Below are 22,191 nucleotides of genomic sequence, written 5' to 3' on the forward strand. Positions count from 1 at the left end.
ATTTATTTAAAAATAAGCCTTTATAGGGCTTTTCACAGACACTTTTCATTAGCTATGTGATAAGACTGATGTTTATCTTATAAGGTCAGACACTTAAATTCAAGCCTTTCCAGATCAGCTAAAGGTTTCAGAGAAGGCAATGGAAAGGTAATTCCACTTAGATTTCCTGTCTTTACTTGGATTTGACATAGGAGTCAAGTTCAAGTCACTGAAATAATTATTTCTCACATGAGTGCCTCCACTAACAACAAAAAATAAATGTTAGTAAACTGTGTGTACGGTTCTCCAACTAATTTTGCTCCCAAAAGGAGAAATTATTTTTTCACAGTTTTTTCTTTCTTTGTCTTTTGGTAATTTATGCTATTGGTTTTATGAACGCTGTAATCCGGCTGGTTATGCCGGACTTTATTACCACCTCCCTTTTTAAACATGCTGCTGAGCACCTGAAATTCAGTCTGTGTTCTTGACTTATGTGGACATATGCATTTATTTATTTGGAATTTTCCATTTAAATATCATCAGAGGCATTTTTTTATTAAAAGTTCACCAATATCATAATCAGATATTATTGATTAACTTTGTAAATAGTTTTAACCTCACAAAAAGTCATCTTTTAAAATTGGATAAATGAAGTTTCCAAAAGCAGAGTGATCTAGCAATTGCTAGATCACTCATCTCTGACACAGGTTCAAAGAGAGCTTAAAATCAAATCAAACCGCACTTTTTCGAATATCTCAGTAACTTTATCTTTATATTCACTAGAACTTCTGTGGAAACTGCCAAGGCAGTGTCCCTGGGCTGAAAAGCAACAAAGGCGAAGAAGGAGGCACAGTTGAGCCTGGAAAGTATGATTCTGCAGCCCGGAAGGTGAGAAGGCTGGCTGGGTGTTCATGGACCCCGCAGCTTTCTCTGGGGGCATTCTCTCAGTTCTGTTACTCTTCTGTCCTCTAGGGTGACATAGGGCCACGGGGTCCTCCAGGAATCCCAGGCAGAGAGGGACCAAAGGTAGGGAAGTCTCTCCTTTACTCTCCACTGTGAAGCCCTCAATTCAGTGTGAAAAAAAAGGAACCCCATTTTAAAATATACTACTTTTAAAAAATATATATTTGGGGAAAGTATTGTAAAAACCACTTTTAAATGTTGTCATTTATTTCTTCTGTGACCCTTCTCAAATTACATGCCCCAAATATTTTCAAAAGAGATTTTTTTCATTGTTTCAAAAGATAACAAAATGATGGAGTGTACTCACTGAATTTATTTCTTTTTTAGGGAAGCAAAGGAGAGCGGGGCTACCCTGGGATACCTGGGGAGAAAGGCGATGAGGTAAAAGATTCTTCTCTGATAATATAATCCTACTACTGATTCTCTTTACGTGAAGCAACAGAGAACAGACATCAATTTTTCTGTAATTCATATTTGATGCCAATAAAAACAAAGACTAGGTAGGTCTTTTAAAAAGTTAACACTTTAAATGATAATATGTTCATGTTTATTACCAGTGGTCCAGTTTTTGAGACAAGGGAATTAAGGCACAAAATTAATATGTCAGTAATGGTTCTTTTGTTTTCCTGTAGAAGATAACAATTCCTACTCTCTCAAAATAAAAGGAAGGAGATAGAGGAAGGGGAAATTTACTGAAAAGAATCCTGGCATAGCTTAGAGAGTTAAAGAAATTGTTGAACAACCAGCCTAGAAATAAGGGCAGCTCCAGAACTCAGCAGAGCTTTCTTGGGATACTGTTGTAGCATGATTCAACTTTAACCTTCGTTTGTCTGTGTCTCTGCTCAACAATTCTTGGGAGGAAAAAAACCATCCAAAGGATCTGACTGATGATCACCTGCTCATCTCCTGGACTAAGGTTCCAAGTCAAGTGTGCTTTTGAGATAATGGTATAATGGTATAATTTTCTGACTCTAAGCCATAGTGATGCTGAGGATATCATTCTTCTACATAATTTATATTAATTCTTAGAAAAACTAATTAGAATGATGAATTGTTGTTAGTTTAAACAGTTTTGTTACTAATAATTCTTAATGAAAGTAAGTAAGCCATCTGGCACATATGAACCTTGATGTTACTGCAGAAAATCATAACAATATAAAGTAGATCTATTTTCCTAGTTGGAGTTATATTTCATGTTACAGATTATCATTTGTTATTGTTTTTAATTAATATGATTTTATTCTAGAAAATTTTGAAGTTTGGCTTGGTTTTTTTCCAAGTTAAAAATTGAATAACAAAGAAATATAACATTTATTTTCATCCATAAATAAAACATTAAAGTCATGCATTTTATCTTCAAAATAAGTAAGAGTTATTGAACTTTTGCTTCCTCATGCTCCACAGAAGGTTTCTCTAAACTACAAGCACAATTACTGATTTTAATAGTCCAACAGCTTTTAACTGCCTAGATTCAAGAGGTAAGCTTTAGAGAAAATTGAGAAAGTAATAACAAAAAGATCAGGAAGTAATGGGAATTCAGGTTTTTCTAAGTGATTCCAAGTTAAATTCACTAGAAGTTAATTTTTATTGATTCTACAGTGTACTTTGCTCTCTGGGCGAAGTGAAATCCATTGTTAATATGCCTCCACTATTTTAGTGTGCTCTTTCTTAAGTACACCTTTTGGATTCTTTAACACAGAATACACAAAGTTTTGCACAGAACACTTATTATGGGGAGTTCCAGCAAGTTTAAGAGATTCTTTTCCATTGTTTCTTCACATCACAGGAGTAATATGAATAATTTTAAAGTAGCAAACAGGCTCAGTTGGGCCTTTGGGGGCATCTAGGGGAGTGCAGCTTTTCTCTCTGACAGATGGGAAATAATGAATATAATCTTGTCTTCTACTTGGACTCAGATACTACCTGAAATTACAATTCATTGATTTATTCAAGTGAATAAAACTTTGACCAAGAACATATGCATTTACAACTGGCCAGTAAACTATACTGTTTTGATATATGTGATATCTAATCTTACCAAATCTCAAATGTCTATTCCACTCTTAGTGTAAAAGATACAGAGGGACACCCCAAGTCGCTCTGAGGACTTCTAATTATTATGTCTTCAATTTAATCTGTTTGGGAACTTTGAGAGAGGAGTTGCCTGTTTGTTTATTGCTCTTAGAAAGGTGATGTTATCTTCCATGTTTTTCACAGATGTTGCACGGCTCAAGGTAGCAACTTGTGAGATGCTAATAGAACAGACTTGCCTCTCCTAATCAAAGTGAATTGACTATGAGAGTGAATCAAAGGCTTGAAATGCAGCTCTTTCTAAAATCTTTCAGGATAATAATTTAAAATTGAACATGAAAAATACTGTTGGCCATAGTTATTGCAACAGAAAAGTAAATATTCTTGGTAGCTAGGACTGGGAAAATCAAACTATCAGAGCAGGGAAAGAACTTGGCTCTAATGATCACTGAATACCTACGCAATAAATTTTAATTTATATTTTAGTTTGACTCTATATGCTAAGTTGACTGTCCTACTCTTTAACATGTATTTGTCTTCTCTAATGACCATCTTGTCTTCTAGAATTATCATATTGCCCTTTATGCATCCATACTAACTTTTACCCTTACTACAAAATTTCAGCTTGTTCAGAGAAAGACTGCTGAGAATGGTTTTTTTATTTATGGACTGAGGTTTATTTTAAAGTTTAATGTGGTCATCAAAGGTTAATGAGTCCCAAGCTTGTAAATTAGACTACCTAAAAACTCACTCAGCATCTCTAGACTGATTCAGTATTGAGACTAAAAGTAGCAAAAAAAGGAATATATATGTAGATGCATATCTTATATATATACATGTAGATAATTACATGAAAATGTGGACATTTTGAGATAAAGAAATTTATGGTGTAATATATATAATCTCCTATCATTTAGAGGTGCTGTGCTCAAAAGAAGTTTTTTTCTTTGCATTTATAAACTTGTAAACAAGTTAATGACAAGGGAATAAAAAGAGCCAATACAACATACTGATATGTACAACCTACATGTCATGCACATGCGCACGCACACATGCACACATGCACACATACACATATTACCAATGAGATTGATATAATCTTAAGGAAAGAATATGTCCACATTCTTTAACACAAGCATACACAAGATTTTGCCCAAGACCTATTACAAGAGAAATTCCAGCATGTTCAAGGAGGTTCTTTTCAGTGTATTATGTGATCAAACCTGAAGTAGCATACAAGTACGTTGCCATCTGGGCATGGGATGGACAGGCCTTGCAGAACTTGGTCCTTGATCTCATTGATGCAAAGAACCTTGACCCAGCTCACAGTCCTGTAGAACTCTTATAAATCAATATGCAGTAATTTTACCATGGTCACTTCATCTAAAGTTTATAATATGTGCAGTAAAAGGTAAAGGAATTTTATTGTAACAAGGAATGTTTATAAAAAGCCACTATTTATCCCACTCTGTCAGAATATTATACATTTTGCTACAGAGACATCTGTGTCTATCAGAGGGTGCTACTTTAGGCGTCAGTGGGATTTTTACATAACATTCAATATGTGTATTGGTTTACTTCCGTAAAAAACCTAAAAATCCAGAATCCTAAAGCACATCTACCACTAAAGTTTCCAGATAAAACATTTATCTATTTGTTATGATCAAATAATAAAAATCTCTATTTATCTTTGCCACGTTTTAGGAAGTGCACTTATAATTATTTAAAAATGTAGACCCAATGCTATGTAGCATTTTGTGACTTTTATTTTTCCATATTACCTGATAGTTTTCTAAAACATGATTTTAATAGTTGCAAAATATTTTACATTATGGATTTAATGTAATTTATTTAACTAATATTTTTTTGTTGGCACACTTGGTAAAGGAACAAAATTAATTACACAAGTTACCAGTTGATCTTGCCAATTCTTTCTCAATATATAAATGTATAAGCATCTTAAATCCTATCCAGTATAATTAGCATTATTTTACAAACCCAAAGAGGGGAAGGAGGGGAAACCTATTCATTTTTATGCTCAAGCCATCAAAGGGGTCCAAATTTAAATTCACCCATGAGTTAAATTTCTTCATATAACGAACTGACCAGTTAAACTAAATATTCTATCATAAAACATAATCCATTTTTTCACTAGCTGAATGAAGCTGAAATACGTAAAATAAAATTATATATTTCTTTGATGCTATTTTGTAATCCAAAATTTGTACTTCTGTGGTTTAGCCGTACGGGATTCTCAGATACTACTGCTGATGGAGTGGCTCTGTAAGATCAGAAATGCTCTGTGAATCACCAAACAGATTAGATTATGTTTGTTACAGATTCCATGTCATGGCATTTTAGCTCACCATCCTTACTCTTTGAAATGGATATTTGTATATGACATACAAATGGATATTTGTATATGACATACATTATGTTACTCAGTTAAAATATGTTTAATTTTCAATAGTCAAAATATTTGATTAAGTAAAATGCCTTGTTCCAAGTGATATAACAGATTTTATGATAGGAACTATCTCTTCTAGGGTCTTGAAGGAATTCCAGGCACTCCAGGTGCTCCAGGCCCTATTGGACCCCCTGTAAGTATTTGATAAAACTATTCTGCTCACGGCTCATTTCTGCTGAGATGATGCAAGGTGAATTAATATTCCTCATTGCCTTTTGTTCTCTGTGCCTCAGTGTAGATTGTCCAGCTATCGCCTAGAAAAGCAGCCTCATCCAACGCCTCAAATTTTCATTTAGTATTATTTAAGCCTGCTCAGTGTCATCAGAATTCTACCAGAGCAGAAAGCAATCTGTGATGATGCTGGTCTGTTTGAAACAGAAATTGTATATAAAAGATCATTCTATTTTTTAGTTATAATATTTTTGCAGTAACCTTTGGATAAGATATTCAGATAGCACCACACACTGAGAATTTATTTTCTAGAGGGAAAAAAAAAATAGGTTAAGGATTATCAGGTTTAATTTATTTGTATTCCTATATATGAATTAAAATACTTCCTATTTTAAGGGACACATCCTCCCCTGGGGAATTTCGGTCTTGGCTGAGAAGCTGCTTGGCCAAGTTGAGCAGCTGTGCATCCCAGGGGTGAGATGACATAGTAACTCATGTCCCAGGGAAACAGAGCAGTGGCTGAGCTGAGGCACCCTGCCCTAAGGGCTGAACAACTCTATACTCTGCTTCCTTGGAGCTGGATTATTCCCCTAGAGACTGAGCTGCTGAGACACCCCTTCTCCAAGGGAGTAGAGTCAGCACTGTTTTGCTCCCTGACCCCCAAGGACCAAATGACAGCTGTGTCCCAGCATACTAGGTGCTTGCTGCCACTGCACCTGGCCTCAGAGAGAATGAGATATTACTGAGTCCAAACATTCCAGGGGTTAGAGGCACCACTACAAGGTGTCTTACCCCCAGGAATGGAGTGACAACTGAATCCCATTTGCTCTGGTTCCCAAATTTCAGCCATGATCTGCTCCCTGGGCCCAAACCTCCAAAACACTTCTTTTCTCCCAGATTCAAGCCAGTACTTTGCTCAGCCCTGCAGGTTCAGAGTCACACCTATAACCCAGTCCACAGAGCCAAGCTGCCAGGGAGGCCTCAGAGCTACATAGCTTGGCACTGACAGCAATTGCCATCCAACCCTGCCAAAGGTTCCCAGGACAGGATCCTGGCTCCACAGCCACTCCAAGCACCTGCACCTGGAACCCAGCACCACTGTAGCTGCTTTTAGTTCAGGTCATACCTAACATGAAGAGGACAAAGTCCTCTATGTCCCCCTGACAAAGTGGCCCCATTGTGGGAAAAACAAGAATAGGAGGAACATGAAAGCCCTTGCCACTGAAGACATTAACAACCTATGCCACTGCAGCTGTTGCCACAAACTTCTACAGCCTAGGGCACTGAGGCACCCACAGTTAGTGGCAATGTTGGTCGCCGCTGAAGAATTGCCCATATACTTACCCACTGAATCTACATGGAAACAGAATCACCACACTCTTTTTAGCCAGCACACTATGACCCAACTGCAGATGAAAGACTGTCTGTGAAAGCCACTCTGTAAAGTTTGGAAAAGGCAATTGTTTCACCAAATGCACAGACATCAACACAAGGACACAAGAAACATGAAAAAGCAGGAAATATGACACCACCAAAGGCAAAAAAAATACACCAGTGATAAAACCCAAAGAAAGGAAATCAATGAACTTCTGGAATAGGAATTCAAAATAATGATCTAAAGAAAACTCAATGAGATGCAAGAGAATACAGACAGACAATTCAACCATATCAGAAAAACAATTCATGACATGAATGAGAAATTTAACAAAGAGATATCATATAAAAATAAACAAACAAAAATCCTGCAGCTGAAGAATTCGATAAATGACATAAAAAATACAATAGAGAGCTTCAGCAGCAAATTAGACCAAGCAGAAGAAAGAATCTCTGAACTTAAAGACAAAACATTTGAAATTACCCAATCAGAGAGAAAAAAAAAAGTAATAAGAATTTTAAAAAGTGAAGAAAGCCTATGAGAATTATGGGACACTGTTAAGTGAACAAATATTCAAATTATGAGTGTTCTCAAAGAGAAGGAAAAAGACAAACCTGTTTAATAAAATAATGGCTAAAAGCTTTTCAAGTTGTGGGAGAGATATAGACTTATAGATCCGGGAAAATCAAAGGTCCCCAAATATATTCTACCCCAAAAGGTCCTCTCCTAGGCACATTAGAGTCAAAATGTCAAAAGTCAAAGACAAAGAGAGAATTCTAAAAACAGCAGGAGAAAAGTGTCAGGTCACATACAAGGAAATCTCCATTAGACTAAGCAGATTTCTCAGAAAAAAAACTTTACAGGACAGGAGACAATGGAATGATATATTCAAGGCGTTGAAAGAAAAAAAATGCCAGCCAAGAATACTGTATCCAACAAAGCTATCCTTCAGGGGAAAAGGAGAAAAAAAGTCTTTCACAGACAAGCAAAAACTGAAGGAATTCATCACCAGTAGACCATCCTTACAAGAAATGCTCAAGGGAGTCCTATATCTGAAAGTGAAAGGAAGATAACTACCATGAAGAAAACATGCAAAAGAATAAAATTCTCTGGTAAAACAGGCACATAAATGGAGGGAGGGGGAAGGAATCAGACCTTATCACTACCAAAAAATGCCAAACAGCAATGGTAAACAGTAAGACAGGAAGAAAGGAGAAAAAGATATACAAAACAATCAGAAAACTATGAACAAAATAGCAGGAATAAGTCCTCACCAATCAATAATAACCTTGAATGTAAATGGACTAAACCCCTCAATAAAAAGATATAGATTTGCTGAATGGATTAAAAAAACAAGATCCAACTATATTCTGCCTTCAAGAAACTCACTTCACCTGTAGAGACACACATATATTACTAAAGGACACCCATTTTCTCTACTCTTATTCATCATAGTCCTGGAAGTCCTAGCCAGAAAAATTAGGCAAGAGAAAGAAATAAAGGACATCCAAATTGGAAAAGAGGAGCTCAGATAGTCCCTGTTTGAAGATGGCATGATCTTGTACATAGAAAAATCTAAAAACTCCATCAAAAAAGCTTTTAGAGGGGGAAAAGGAGAAATTGGTAAAGGGACATGAAGATCAACTACATTGTCTATTGATAAATTAAAAATTAAATAAATAAATAAATCTAGGGTCCATGCCCTGGCTTCAGAGGCAAAAAATAAATAAATAAAAATAAATAATAAATTTAATTAATTAATAATTTAATTAATTAAATAAATTTTAAAAAGCTTTTGGAACTGATAAACAAATTCAGTAACATTGCAGGATACAAAATGAACATATAAAAGTCAGTAGCATTTCTACACACCAATAATGAACAAGATGAAAAAGAAATCAAGAAAGGAATACCATTTATAACAGTTACCAAATATATTAAACACCTAGAAATTAGTTTAACCAAGGAGGTGAAAGATCTCTCAAAGTAAAACTATGAAACATTGATGAAAGAAATTGAAGAGGGCCCAAAGAAATGGAAAGACATTCCATGTTCATGGATTGGAAGAATTAATATTGTGAAAATGACCACACTACCAAAAATGATTTACAGACTTAACGCAATCCCTATCAAAATTCCAATGACATTCTTCACAGAAATAGAAAAACAATCCTAAAACTCATATGGAACCACAAAACACCCCAAACAGCCAAAGAAATCCTAAGCAAAAAGAACAAAACAGGGACCATCATGCTATCAGACTTCAAAATATACTACAAAGCTTAGGAACCAAAACAGCATGGTACTGGCATTAAAACAGACACATAGACAAATGGAAGAGCATAGAGAACCCAAAAATAAAATCATGCATTTACAGCCAACTGGTTTTCAACAAAGGCACCAAAAATATTCATTTGGGAAAGGACAGTCTCCTCAATAAATGGTGATGGGAAAACTGGATAGCCATATGGAGAAGAATTAAACTAGACCCCAATCTCTCACTGTATATAAAAATCAACTCAAAGTGAATTAAAGACTTAAATGGAAGACCTGAAATCATGAAACTGCTAGAAGAAAACACGGGAAACTCTTCAGGATACTGGGCTGAGCAAAGACTTTATGAGGAGAATCTCAAACGCATAAACAACAAAAGCAAAAAATAGACAAATAGGATTATATAAAACTAAAAAGCTTCCATACAGCAAAGAAAGCAATCAGAGTGAAGAGACAACCTGCAGAATAGGAGAAAATATTTGCAAACTGTGCAACTGACAATACATTAACAGCCAGAATGTATAAGGAACTGAAATAACTCAATAGCAAGAAAACAAATAATCTGATCAAAAAGGGGCAAATAAGCCAAATGGACATTTCTCAAAAGAAGATATACAAGTGACCAACAGGTATATGAAAAAAATGCTCAACATTACTAATCAGCAGATAAATGCAAATCAAAACCACAATGAGATATCATCTTACTTAGACTAGCTACTATCAAAAAGACAGAAAATAACAAATGCTGGCAAGGATGCAGAGAAAGGGGAACTCTTATACACTGTTGGTGAGAATGTAAATTAGTAAGCCCATTATGGAAAACATTATGGATGTTCCTCAGAAAACTACAAATAGAATTACCATGATCCAGCAATCCCAGGACTGGGTATATATCCAAAGAAAAGGAAATCGGTATATCAAAGAGATATTTGCACTTCCAGGTTTATTGCAGCACTGTTCACAGTAGCCAAGATATGGAATCAACACAAGTGTACATCAACAGATGAATGCATAAAGAAAATGTGGTATATATATGCAGTGGAATACTATTCAGCTATAAAAAAGAATGAAATCCTATCATTTGCAGCAACATGGATGAGCTTGGAAGACATTATGTTAAGTGAGGCAAGCCAGAAACAGAAAGAGAAATACCACATTTTCACTCACATGGAAGCTAAGAAAGTGGGTCACATAGAGAATAGAGTGGCAGTTACCGGAGGCTGGAAAGGGCAGCAGGGAAGGGAGATAGTGAGAGGTTGGTTAGCGGGTACAGAAGTATAGCTAGATAGCAGGAATAATATCTAGTGTTCTATAGTAGTGTAAGGTGACTACAACTAACAACAATTTATTGTACAGTCTCAGCTTGAAGAGAGGATTTTGGATGTTTTCAGCACAAAGAAGTGAGAAATATGTGAGGTAATGAAAAAAAAATCAGTGGTTGCCAGGATTTCAGAGGATGAGGGAGGGATGAATAGATGGAGCACAGAAGATTTTAGGGCAGCAAAACTATTCTGTATGAGACTGTAATAGTACATGAAACTACCCATTAGGCAAAACCCATAGAACTGTTCAATACAAAGAGGGAAACCTAATATAGAATTAAGTTAATAATAATATATCAATATTGATTCATAATTGTAACAAATGTCCCACACTAATGTAGCATGTCAATAATAAGAGAAACTGTGTATGTGGGTGTGGGGGAGGGTATGGCAACTATCTGTACTTTCTACTCGATTTCTTTGTAAAACTAAAACTGCTATAAAAATAATAAATAAATAAATAACCCTCTACTTTAGTCAAGGCTTTCACTGCTCCTCCAATATACCATCTAGGCCTTTGTGTCTTTGATTATCCTGTGTTCATAGGACAGAATCTCTTTTGCTTTCCACTTGCCAAACCCAATTTCTCATTCAAGCAGAGTTTAATTCTAGGGTTGCCAGATAAAATACAGAATGCACAGTTAAATTCGACTTTCAGATAAATAAATTTTTTAGAATAAGCTTGTCCCAAATATTGTATTTTTGTTTGCTAAATCTAGCAACCCAGCTCATGTCTCAGCTTCTTCATCTTCTCCCTTCTTACAGTTCCTATGCAGATAGAGTCCTTGCCACACAAATAGGAATGCAAACATATTCCCTAATGTTTTCAATCATGGATTCACCATAATTAAAATTTTATCATTTGTGCTTTCACCACAGTTATGTAGAACAAACCTGGCTTTAAATTGTACACTGAAATTAAAAATTATGAAAAAGGATTGTGACAGGAACCATGACAGTCATAGCTAACTCCATTCCCAAGGAAGAATTAAATTTTATTTTCCATTGGTGAAATGCAGATCACATAATTCAATATGCACATCGTTAGTTCTGCCATGTCTTGAAGTATTTAAAATGTTGATCACTACCAAAATTATAGCTCATTTAGGAAGGCATAATGTTATGTAAATTGCCATTTAAACAGCAAGGCTAGACTCTTAAATGTATCAAAAGGTTCCAATTAAGGTCATTAAATGTGGTTGGCCAAGGTGAAAAAGCGACCACAAATACAAATTTTACCCTTCCAAGAGCTTATCAGCAGGATACAGCTGCTGTATCAGCCTGAAGAAATATAAGTTGTAGGACTGATTTAATTAGGATCAAATGACCTTCAAAATGTGTAAGTTTTAGCAACCAACTTCCAATACAACCCTTTGGCCGGTTAGTTGTTTCTGTAACAAACTTAGTTTTGTGTTTTACAGGGCTTACTGGGAAGAACTGGACATCCTGGTCCCATGGGAGCAAAGGGTGACAAGGTACTGAGGAAAAGCCTCACTTACCATCGGAATTGGGGCTTGGAGTAGAAGCAGGGTGAGATCGAGATTGTTTATAGAGATCCATAAAATCAAGGAAAGCCTGCAAGTAGAAATGATGTCAGAGAGTAGCTATTCTTGTAGAGGACGTGGGAGGGTGAGTATAGGTCCAAAGTTGATCTGAATACAGGTGATGTATTTCTAGAGGAAAGGACGACTAGAACATTGGTGACAAATAATAAAAGTCCAAGCTGGATTCAGGGTCCTGGGTATCCATCTGTGATGAAAGGATGGGGTGAGGGGAGCCCCTAGAGTTCCAGACACAGGTGTTGTCTTAGTCTGTTCAGGCTTCTATAACAAAATACCACAGACTGGGTGACTTATAAACAACAAACATTTATTTCTCACAGTTCTAGAGGCTGGAAAGTCCAAGATTAAGGTGCTGGCAGATACAGTGTCTGGTGGGGCTCACTTTCTTATTCATAGGTGGCACCTTCTGTGTCCTCACATAGTGGAAGAGTGACCAACCTGTCTTGAGCCTCTTTTTATAAGGGCACTACTCCTACTTCCATTCATGAAGTCTCCACCCTCTTGATGTAATCACCTCCCAAAGGCCCCAACTCCTAATACATCAGCCTGGGGTTTGGATTCATCATATGAATTTGGGCAAGACACAAACATTTAGACCATAGCAGGTGCCAAGGCTCCAGACAGCATGCTGACTATCAAAACCAGAATTCTAATAACCAAAGGGCTTGCTGAAACATTATGGAAGTTCTATCTCTAGAGAGTTATAGGGGAAATTCACTAAGGAATCAGGACAACTTGTTTCCAGGAAAGGCCAATTATTGGACAAATAGGTTGCTGTGGTCAGAAGGGAGGACCAGCAAAAGAGGAATCTCAGGTAGGAAGATTGCAGGGCTTCACATGTTTGGATTTGGGATCCAAATTGGTCCCACGATGTGAATCTGGGCAGAGCGAGCAGATGAGGGAAATAAGCCCAGCTATTCAGATTAGGAAAATAAGAATCAAGAGTCCACATGAGCCACTCAAGTGGCTTCCACACACTTGTCAGGATACAAGCTACAGCATGACGGCATCGAGGAGCAAAGGAATCTCAACAAAATTTAACGGAAACAATGTGCTTATTCTAGATAGTCTCAGCACATTTTTTTCTGGTAATATCCCACGGGGATTGCCCAATCCCACCAGCCTTTTTTCTCTGTTCTCTATGGAAATTACTTGGTCATAGACTTGCCTTTGAAGTTAATGGGAATTCCAAACTGAGATGCACTTTGGGGCACAAATAAGAGTGAAAATATGACTTTTAATTATGCCGGGGGAAAAGAAAGTCTTTTCAATAGGCACATATTTTTCCTTGTTTGTTGATTCATGAGAACTATGACATAATTCTCTGAGGGACACTGCCAGCAGTCAGCAGAATATGGCATGTCTCAGAGAGAGAGCCACCATCAAGGCAGTTTGGGGAAAAATACAATATACTTGTTCTTTGTCAGACATTCTCAGGCAGATACATTGCAAGAAAAACTTTACAATTGGTTTATATTGATAAACCTACAAACAAAGATTTTATGATACTTTTGTTACAAAAAGATGGGAGGGTATTGGAATGAAATCTTTCATCAAAGGTATGGGAAATGGACTAAAATCCCTCAACATTCTTGGGCATTGTGAGTAGGAATTTTACTCTCTCTGGATTCTTTTTTAATTAACCATTTCTTGCCATTGCCCCTGATATAGAGGGACTTAAAAGATTTTTACTAGGCTATAAAAGAAAAGCACAGTTAAAGGAAGAACTGGTAGAGACACCAAAGGGACTGTAATACCTCTGCTTATCATGGACCCATAAGCATTCTATGTTTTGTAAAAATAAAAGGGAAATACATTTTTCAACTCGAATTCATTTTTCACAAATTCCATTTTCAGTCTGCTTCTCCTGTAAGCAGAATGTCTAAGGCTGTTTAAATTGCATAGGCCATTTCCCTAAACAGTGTTATACCACAGTCACTTCTGTTCAGCAAGATGTGTATGACTCGGTTATAATGTCTGATATTAACTTAGGAGTCGAAGAAGTTTCTCCTCCTGCAGACATAACACAGGTTGTGATTTTTTACTTTGGTCAAATTGTGTAGATGGCCCCTCTGGTTCCCTCAAGATGAAGGTGGTGGAGCTGAGCCCAAAAGTGAGGGCTGACCCAGAGAGCCACAGTCCCAGAGCCCACCATCTGCTTGTAGGAACTGTGCTCTGTACCCCGTGTTAGGAGACTTTTTCAGCTGTACTTGCAGTCCAGGACATGATCACCTGGATTGTTGGGCTCCATCTAGACATCAGCTCCATCCATAGAGCTCACAGAATGAGGATCTGAATGCTCGTGGGAAAAGGTACTTACCTTTCCCATGGTCTAGAAATGTATTTTTCTGGGTAAAGGAGAAAGCCAGACTGAATAAGACTTTGCAAGGCTGAAACAAAATGACATGTCATATTGATTTGAGAAAATGACTGAGAAAGCACAACCTGACTCATAAACCTGGGGTAGAAATGTCTAAGCCATTGGTTTTGATCTATATATCCCTTGCAGGGCAGCGAGGGACCCCCTGGGAAACCCGGACCCCCTGGACCACCTGTGAGTTGTTTCAGCTTTAACACTTAGCATTCCTGTGTTTACTTAAGACTTTTAGATGTTCTCAAAGATAAAAAGTCTGAGTTTTATATAGTACAAATATAAATGATAGCCAATGTAGCTTTGGGGAGACCTGATTTGTTCCCCCTTTGGCTCAGCCCTGATGTGCAATTCTCATATTTGCATACCGTGGACCCAGGAGACCTGGGTGGGTGCCCTGACTCTCCACTTTCTGCCTGAGGGACCCTGGGAAAGTCATTTAAACTCAGTGAGACTTATTCATAGAAAAGATAGGACTGTAAAAAGAGATCCCTTCCAGCAATGGGAATTGGTAGAAAATTTTGTATTATGCTTTATGTGTTCATGATGTCTGAGATGCAAAGAAATTTTATGTATATAGTTATACGGCACCTAGCGAACAGACTGTATAAGAGCCATCGGTGTCTGTATGCTCGTGATTGAGACAGATGTGCACTGTCAGGGAGGCTGCGGAGAGCAGAGTGGCCTCTCTCTGTGGCAAGTCTGCCCTCATGTGGGGCCGCACTCAAATCGCAACAGAGCTGAGGTCCAGGCCAAACATCCTTCTCCAGCCTACCTCATAGGAATAGTTTAAGAAGCCAAACTCGCTAGAGAAAGGGCAGAATCCGACTGTGACTTTCTGAAGACGAGGAGAATATGTTATTAGTCTGCATGCAATTGCACACTTGGCACACATAGATGAAGAGATGGGCACTCTGTGTTCCTAACCTTTTCTTCTTTGTTAGCTACCTCCTCCCTTGGCAATGAAGCAGGGCAGAAAGTATTGGGGGTACGAATTCTAAAATACACTCCCTTCCGAGACAGAAAAGCAAATATAACATGAACTTATGAAAGAGACCTATGATTTTATAATGGGCTTAAGAAATCTTCTGAATTCTCCAAAACCATTCATGCTTCAAGACACATATTAATTGTTGTCTTCTCTGGGAAATCTCAGACAAAGGTGTCCTTCGTCTCTCCAGAACTCAGCACACTAAAATATAGCAGACATTCAGTAATTGTCAAATGAATGAATGAAATAATAATAATAATAATAATAATAATAATAATAAATGGGTGGAGCATTTTCCTCCATTGCTACTGTTTCACGGAGGCATGCGAATGGTGTTCACTGAGCACTGCTGGCGCACCATTACTCAAAAACAATGAAATGGTGGCTGCCCCAATTTTGCAACTGAACTGTGAAAATCACAAAAGGGAAAATGCAGGTTTGATTATTGATTCTATGGAAACTTCTAAAAAGAAGGATAAAAGATCCTAATTAGAGTTTTCATAAACAAATTTTTCCTAGAAGCCAAAACGTATGATTTTTTTTAAACCATAGAAAAAGTTCTCTTTAAGTGTTGGGTACTCTAGGACTCTATATTTGCATGTCAATTTTTTCAGGAAGTTCTTGCTCACCATTGTTCTAAAGAATATGTTTTTGGAGAAACATCCACACAAGGTTATGAGTAACATCATCCTCCCATTTACCTTAATTTCCTATTTAGTATGAAGATACTGTGGAAAAAAATTACTTTTCAGTAGCCAAATTGTTCCCTATTCACATCTTCATCAGCACGGCCGCATTATAGCCTGCAGGTCAGCAGGCTGTAAACAGTTAGCATAAATTGGCAATTCAGAAACTGAATTTTAATGAGCAAATATTTTCCTCCGAATGCATTAGTGTCTCATCTGTCAAAGCTGAACATTAATCAAACCCCAGCTGAAAGAGTCTGTGTGCTGCAGGTGTAGTTCATGCTCGTTCTCATTTCTTTCCCCACATTTGCTTTAGAAAAGCTAAAAATGAGAACATTGTATTATTTACTTATAGTCTTAAGCTCACTTTCTAAAATAGAATAGGAAAAAATTTTTAATTAAGAAATTAAAAATAGAATAAAAATAATATTATTTGGTAAAATGAAAAAAATACTTAGAGATGCTGAGTATTAACTTATAAGAATAATTTTACGTCTTATTTCTTTCCTAAGGGAGTACCCTTCAATGAAGGAAATGGCATGAGCAGTTTATATAAAATCCAGGTATTTAGATACGTCATTATTTAAAATCATTTTCCAGTAGTTATAGGTTGCTGTAAATTCTTCTCTTTTTCTTTTTCTTTTTTCTGAAGGGAGGTGTGAATGTTCCCAGTTACCCAGGGCCGCCTGGTCCCCCTGTGAGTACAGTTGTTTATCACCAAGCACACTTTAACTGAACAGTCAGCCACAATGAAAAAAAAAATAATAATCTCCTAAGTTCACTGAAAAATGCATGTTACAAACATAGCCTAATTTTACAGCAGTAGGAAATAAAGGAAACCAATTATAATAAAATTGAGAAAATGTATACAGCCAAAATAATGAAAAGTAGCATTTTGCATAGTGATTTCACTTTTTATCATGGTATATCAAAGAACTAAATCAATGTTTAAAGAACTAAATCACTTTCATGGAAGTCCCATCAAGTTATATTTCTCCATCTTACTCTTCAAATCTAACCTGTAGCAAAAGCAAAACTTGCAAGTATTTTTATGCGTATTAAGGCAAATTGGACAAAAATGCTTCATATTCTGTAATTATGCTCCAGTCATTATTTAAAATGTGACTTTCCATGTTTTTCTTATAGGGCCCAAAAGGTGATCTTGGCCCAGCGGTATGTATGTTCTCATGTTTTGTGTCATTTAGCAAATAGGTGTTTGTTAAAGTTTGAAAGAAGAGCATCCAGCAAAGATGGCCTGACTTGTAGGTGTTTATCAGTTACCATCTGAGGGAACAAGCAGGCCACCAAAGAAATGCCAGCAATGCATTCTTTACCTTTAAGGTGCATTAGTTGCCCTTGAGATTTGCCTCTTTCAATGAGTGTGCTTTAAAAATCATCCTGTCATGGAGGAAGGCACATACAAAGCTCCTGATAAATGGAACACTTTCTTCTAATAGCCCTGTTTTGATGATTGATTCCATTTTAAGTAGATCGTGGAAGAGAAATACTTACTGGAAAGAAATCCTCAGTATGTCTGCCATCTCCCCAACAAAAGAAAAAAGGAAGGGACTGTTTATTTGCTTTGAATGTCTCAAGCAATTACTCTGCAGGAGATGTGTGCTGTCATAAACCTGCTTATTACGAGGAATGTTCCAGGAGCTTAACACTCAGCAAGGAAGGAGATTGTGTCCTCCAGCCACCCAAGGGATGATCATTGTTCTCAGCAGTCCTTCTCAACCACGGAGCCTCGCTGCAAAAGTTCTGCCAAATTCAATTAGATTCCCTGTATTCCTTGGCATTTTTTCCTGCCACGTCCTTTTCAAGCATATGTTCCATCCTCTATGTTTCATTTTTATATCCTTTTAACCTTTGGGTATATACTTGAAATTCAAATGCACTTAAAACTGAAATAAATGTTCAAATCACTTTCCATTGCCATGTGAAAAACTTAAAGCCCTTTCATTATAGCACAGTTTGGTAAAATTCAATGAATAAATTTTAAACCAGCAAAGGATCAAGCAATAAGAAATAATCTTTTTACATCTAGATGTATTTTCAAAGGAGATACATTAAAGACCTTATTTTTTGTTATTGGGAATATATATTAAAAGCCAATTTGTTTTCCCCTGAAAGCATTATTTCAACTAGTTAGTATCATATTCTGAACTCCTGAACTCCAAATATATAATTTAGGAGTTTTCTTTGTTTTGCTAATCATGCCACCTTTTCCTTATCTGTAACTTATTTTTTTGCATTTTCACCTACTGTATTAATTTTAATTTTCTTTCATCTGTCGATACGAATTTTCTCTGGGTCTTTCCCTCTTACATACACAAAACGGCCTCTCCAAATCATTTAGTTGCACCTAGACTTCTCACTGACTTTTCTGGAACACTCTTTCAAGTTCTTGCATTAAAAACTGAAGATTAAGGTGAGAATTTTTTTTTTAAGTATTACAATAGAGGATACATTATAATTCACTTGCATTAGAAAGTGGCTCGCAACAAAAATGCAGACATATTTCAGTAGATTTTGAAGAGATTAGGCTTCTAACTTCATAGCTGCAATAAAGGAGACAGAATAAAAACTCATTGAAGGTTGTTCCCTGCTTTTAGAGATGTGAATTGAGTGAAGCACAAAAACAGAAATACGGAATCATGAAATTAAGTAAATACTATGTACACATTCATGCTTATCCTGGGTAAAACTTTGAAATTACTCTTCTGGATCCCATGTGAACACCACTACGTAACCCTCATTATCTCCCACCAGTTGTCCTGTTTGGAGAAATAATACCTCGTGTCATAGAAATAAGCCAGGAGGAGTAGACTTGCAGCTCACAGAATAGAAAGTTGAAAAGTCCTTTTGAGGCAGTTAGGGGGAAACTTACTCTTTCTTCCAGCAACCTTCAAATTCCGTGACAATAGATTTGCACCAGTATTTCTAATCTGCTCAGTAAAGCTTCACAGAGGAAAATGACCCTTAATTGAATTTATTATCTTCTAAGGAGGGCCATTTCATTCCTTTGATATTCAATTTATAAGTGACTTTCAGTGAAATATTTAATTATTAGCTACTTTCAAACAAATACTGATTGACGGATTGATTGAGCACCTCCTGTGTCCTAAGGACTGCTGAGAATGTAAACAGAGAATCAGAGAGCATATTTCCTTTGTCAATTACTCAGGGCTTCTTCTACAAAGCTTTATGCAGAATAGAATCTGAACATCTTTTTTTCTTTTTTGATTGACAGGTTACATGTTAGTGAGCATTTTAAAAGATTTCTGAAGCATAAAAAGTGTCAAGTGATATGCTCGCTCGTGAAGTATTCTGTAACAAGAACAATATCATAAATAACAGTGGAAGTTAGAGCCTTGCTAATATTTTTAAAGCAGATTAGAATAACTGTGCAAAAATATATTTACAGAGAATAATATTTGGAAGTTCCCTTTTTTATGGGATTATGTCTAAAGCTTCCAGTGTCCTACAAAAATATTTGCAGTTAATATTAATTCATTAACAAGAAGGTATCAAAAAACAACCCGCTTAAAAGCTGTAATGTTCATTTGTGTAAAGTTAGCACCTTCCTTCACCACAGCTTTTCTAAAGTTAGCCTGGAACCTGGAGATCTTCAAGGAATACATTTAGAAAATATGTAAAAGATTTTTTTTTTTTTATTGAAAAGCACTTACCTTTCTCCTTTCCATGATCCGTCAGCTTGAGCAATGACTGTTAGAATTATTGGAGATGCTGCTCCTATGGTCATCCTCTTAAAGATTCATGATTTATGTCCATCTGCAGAGAATTTTTAAGGATGATAAACCCAGCTTTGGGAGCTCCATCTTCATCTATTCTTAAAGAGTTTATTCTTATTCTCTAGTAATGCAACAGCCCCAGGTACCTCACAAATTGGCAAACTCTATCAAAGCCTAGTCTTTCATTCTAATTCTTACTAAAATTGGAGTTATCACTGACTAGAGGGAATCTTTCTGATTCTTAATCTTTCTTAATCAAAATAAAAACAATCAGAATATATACTCATACCTCTCTGGAGAATAGCTTTGATTCTCAAACTATGTTCAAATACAAAATGCAATAACACATTGCTTGAAAATAGAGACACTATTTACTTGCTAAATTACAAATCAATGTTTGATGTGGGGAGGGGGATTAAGCAAAAACATCTTTGCTTTTGAAACCAATGCTTAAAAGCTTTTTGATCATTACTTCTGTATTTCTCTGTTCATATTTAACAGGGAGAGCCTGGTGCAATGGGGTTGCCGGGACTAGAAGGATTTCCAGGTGCAAAGGTAAGCACAGAGGTTAGAAATGTGTCCACTCATTTAATATTCAAAAACATTTACTGAGCACCTACGGTTGTGCCAGAAACTGTTTTATGTTTCAGGATACATAAGGGAACAAAACAAGCAAAACTCTGTACTCATGGAACTTATATTCTAGCAAGGAGATACAGAAACCAAAAGAATACACATTACAAAAAACCAAATAAAGTTGTTGCTAAGTGCTGTGGATGAAATAAGAAGTAGAACAGGTTAAGGGCAACGAGAGTGCTGGGGTGGGCGGGGTTGTGATTTTTAAGTAGGGTGGTCTGAGAAGGCAAGAAATGAAGGAGGTGAGGGGGAGTTAGCCAAGTCACCTCAAGTCTGAAGGAAGAATGTTCCAGGAAGAGGAAAAAGCAGGTCTAATGGCCCTGAGACATGAGATTTCCTGCTACATCCAAGGAGACCAGGGAAGAGAGTGAGGGAAGAGTGGTAGGAGACAAGGTCACAGAGGTAGGGGTAGAGGTAAGGAGAGGCCTGTCATGCAGAGCAAAGCTACTCAAAAGCGTGCTCAGTAGAAACCGTGCCAGTCTGCAAGGTCTTTATTATGGGTTCTGTACCAGGTAAGTATCCAGATTGAGAGGAAGCATCTAAAATCTTATCTAGTAATTTGTCTAAAATTGTCTGATAAACATGTGATCAGTAGACTTATCTTCTACTGGTTCATGATGTCTTAGAAAAATCAGTAAATAAACTGCTCCTTCATCACAGATAGTTTAAGAAGCACGAATAAAGAGGCTTATCAGCCACTGTAAGGACTTTATCTTACAAGAAATGGGCCAGAGGCTGATGGAGGAAGTAGGGTCAAGGTTTTGTAAGATGGATCTTTAAGACCATAGAAATAGCAGAATTCTTGTATGCTGAAGATTGATCGAGTAGAAGGGGGAGAAGGGGGATGATGATAGAGGAGAGAGAGGGAAGCATTGCTGGGACAATGTCTTTAGATAGCTAACAAGGAGGGGGGCCTAGTACATAATTAGAGGGTTTGGCTTTAGAAAGGAATGGATAGTTCATCTGTGGTAACAGGTGGGAAAGCAGAATATAGGGGGGCAGATGCTGGTGTGTGGGAAAATGTATTGTTTGGAGACTATAAAAGCTCTTTTCTGATGGCTTAAAGTTTTCTCAGAGATGGAGGAAGCAAGGTCAACATCTGAGAGTGAGGCAGGGAAAAGAGGCTGGGGATTGAAGGAGAAGGTCCTTTAGGAGAGAGGGAGAGTTCAGGGACCACAGAAGTGTGATGACTGGGCAGTCCTAGGGGGACCCTTGAGGTTCTGGTCATGAACTATAGTGAGACCAGTCAGTGAGATTATGTGAGCTTCTGCAGCCATGTACAGACATTCAGGTAAAGGCACAGAATAGGAGGGGAGTTGGATTTAAACAAAGGTGTGGTTTCAACAAGTGAGTACTAGAAGCAAGAACAGGGCATGAAAGTTAATGGTATATGCAAGGTGGTGATTATAACAAGTCATGATAAAATTTAAACTAGGCAAAGAAGGAAGAGAGGCCATTCAGGAAGTGAAGGATGATGAAAAATCTGTACAACCGATGGATTAGAGATCTAGAGGCTCAAAGTACTTGTATTAGTCCTTTTTCTGTTGCTTATAACAGAATACCTGAAGCTGAGTAATTTATGAGAAAATGAAATTTATTTCTTACAGT

The 22,191-nt window shown here is 36.9% G+C and overlaps 1 protein-coding gene across 1 annotated transcript in view; it reads left to right on the forward strand.

Moving 5' to 3' along the window:
* The window catches only part of COL19A1 (collagen type XIX alpha 1 chain), a 354,677-nt gene that overhangs the window by 288,426 nt on the left and 44,060 nt on the right, over positions 1-22,191 (forward strand). The window contains exons 31-40 of the mRNA XM_063098322.1: positions 763-867; positions 952-1,005; positions 1,270-1,323; positions 5,520-5,573; positions 12,004-12,057; positions 14,654-14,698; positions 16,705-16,755; positions 16,845-16,889; positions 17,339-17,365; positions 20,449-20,502. Coding sequence (XP_062954392.1) covers positions 763-867; positions 952-1,005; positions 1,270-1,323; positions 5,520-5,573; positions 12,004-12,057; positions 14,654-14,698; positions 16,705-16,755; positions 16,845-16,889; positions 17,339-17,365; positions 20,449-20,502 — 543 coding nt within the window. The remainder of the gene's footprint in view (positions 1-762; positions 868-951; positions 1,006-1,269; positions 1,324-5,519; positions 5,574-12,003; positions 12,058-14,653; positions 14,699-16,704; positions 16,756-16,844; positions 16,890-17,338; positions 17,366-20,448; positions 20,503-22,191) is intronic.

The sequence above is a fragment of the Cynocephalus volans genome, chromosome 5 (assembly GCF_027409185.1).
Source record: "Cynocephalus volans isolate mCynVol1 chromosome 5, mCynVol1.pri, whole genome shotgun sequence".
NCBI lineage: Eukaryota > Metazoa > Chordata > Mammalia > Dermoptera > Cynocephalidae > Cynocephalus > Cynocephalus volans.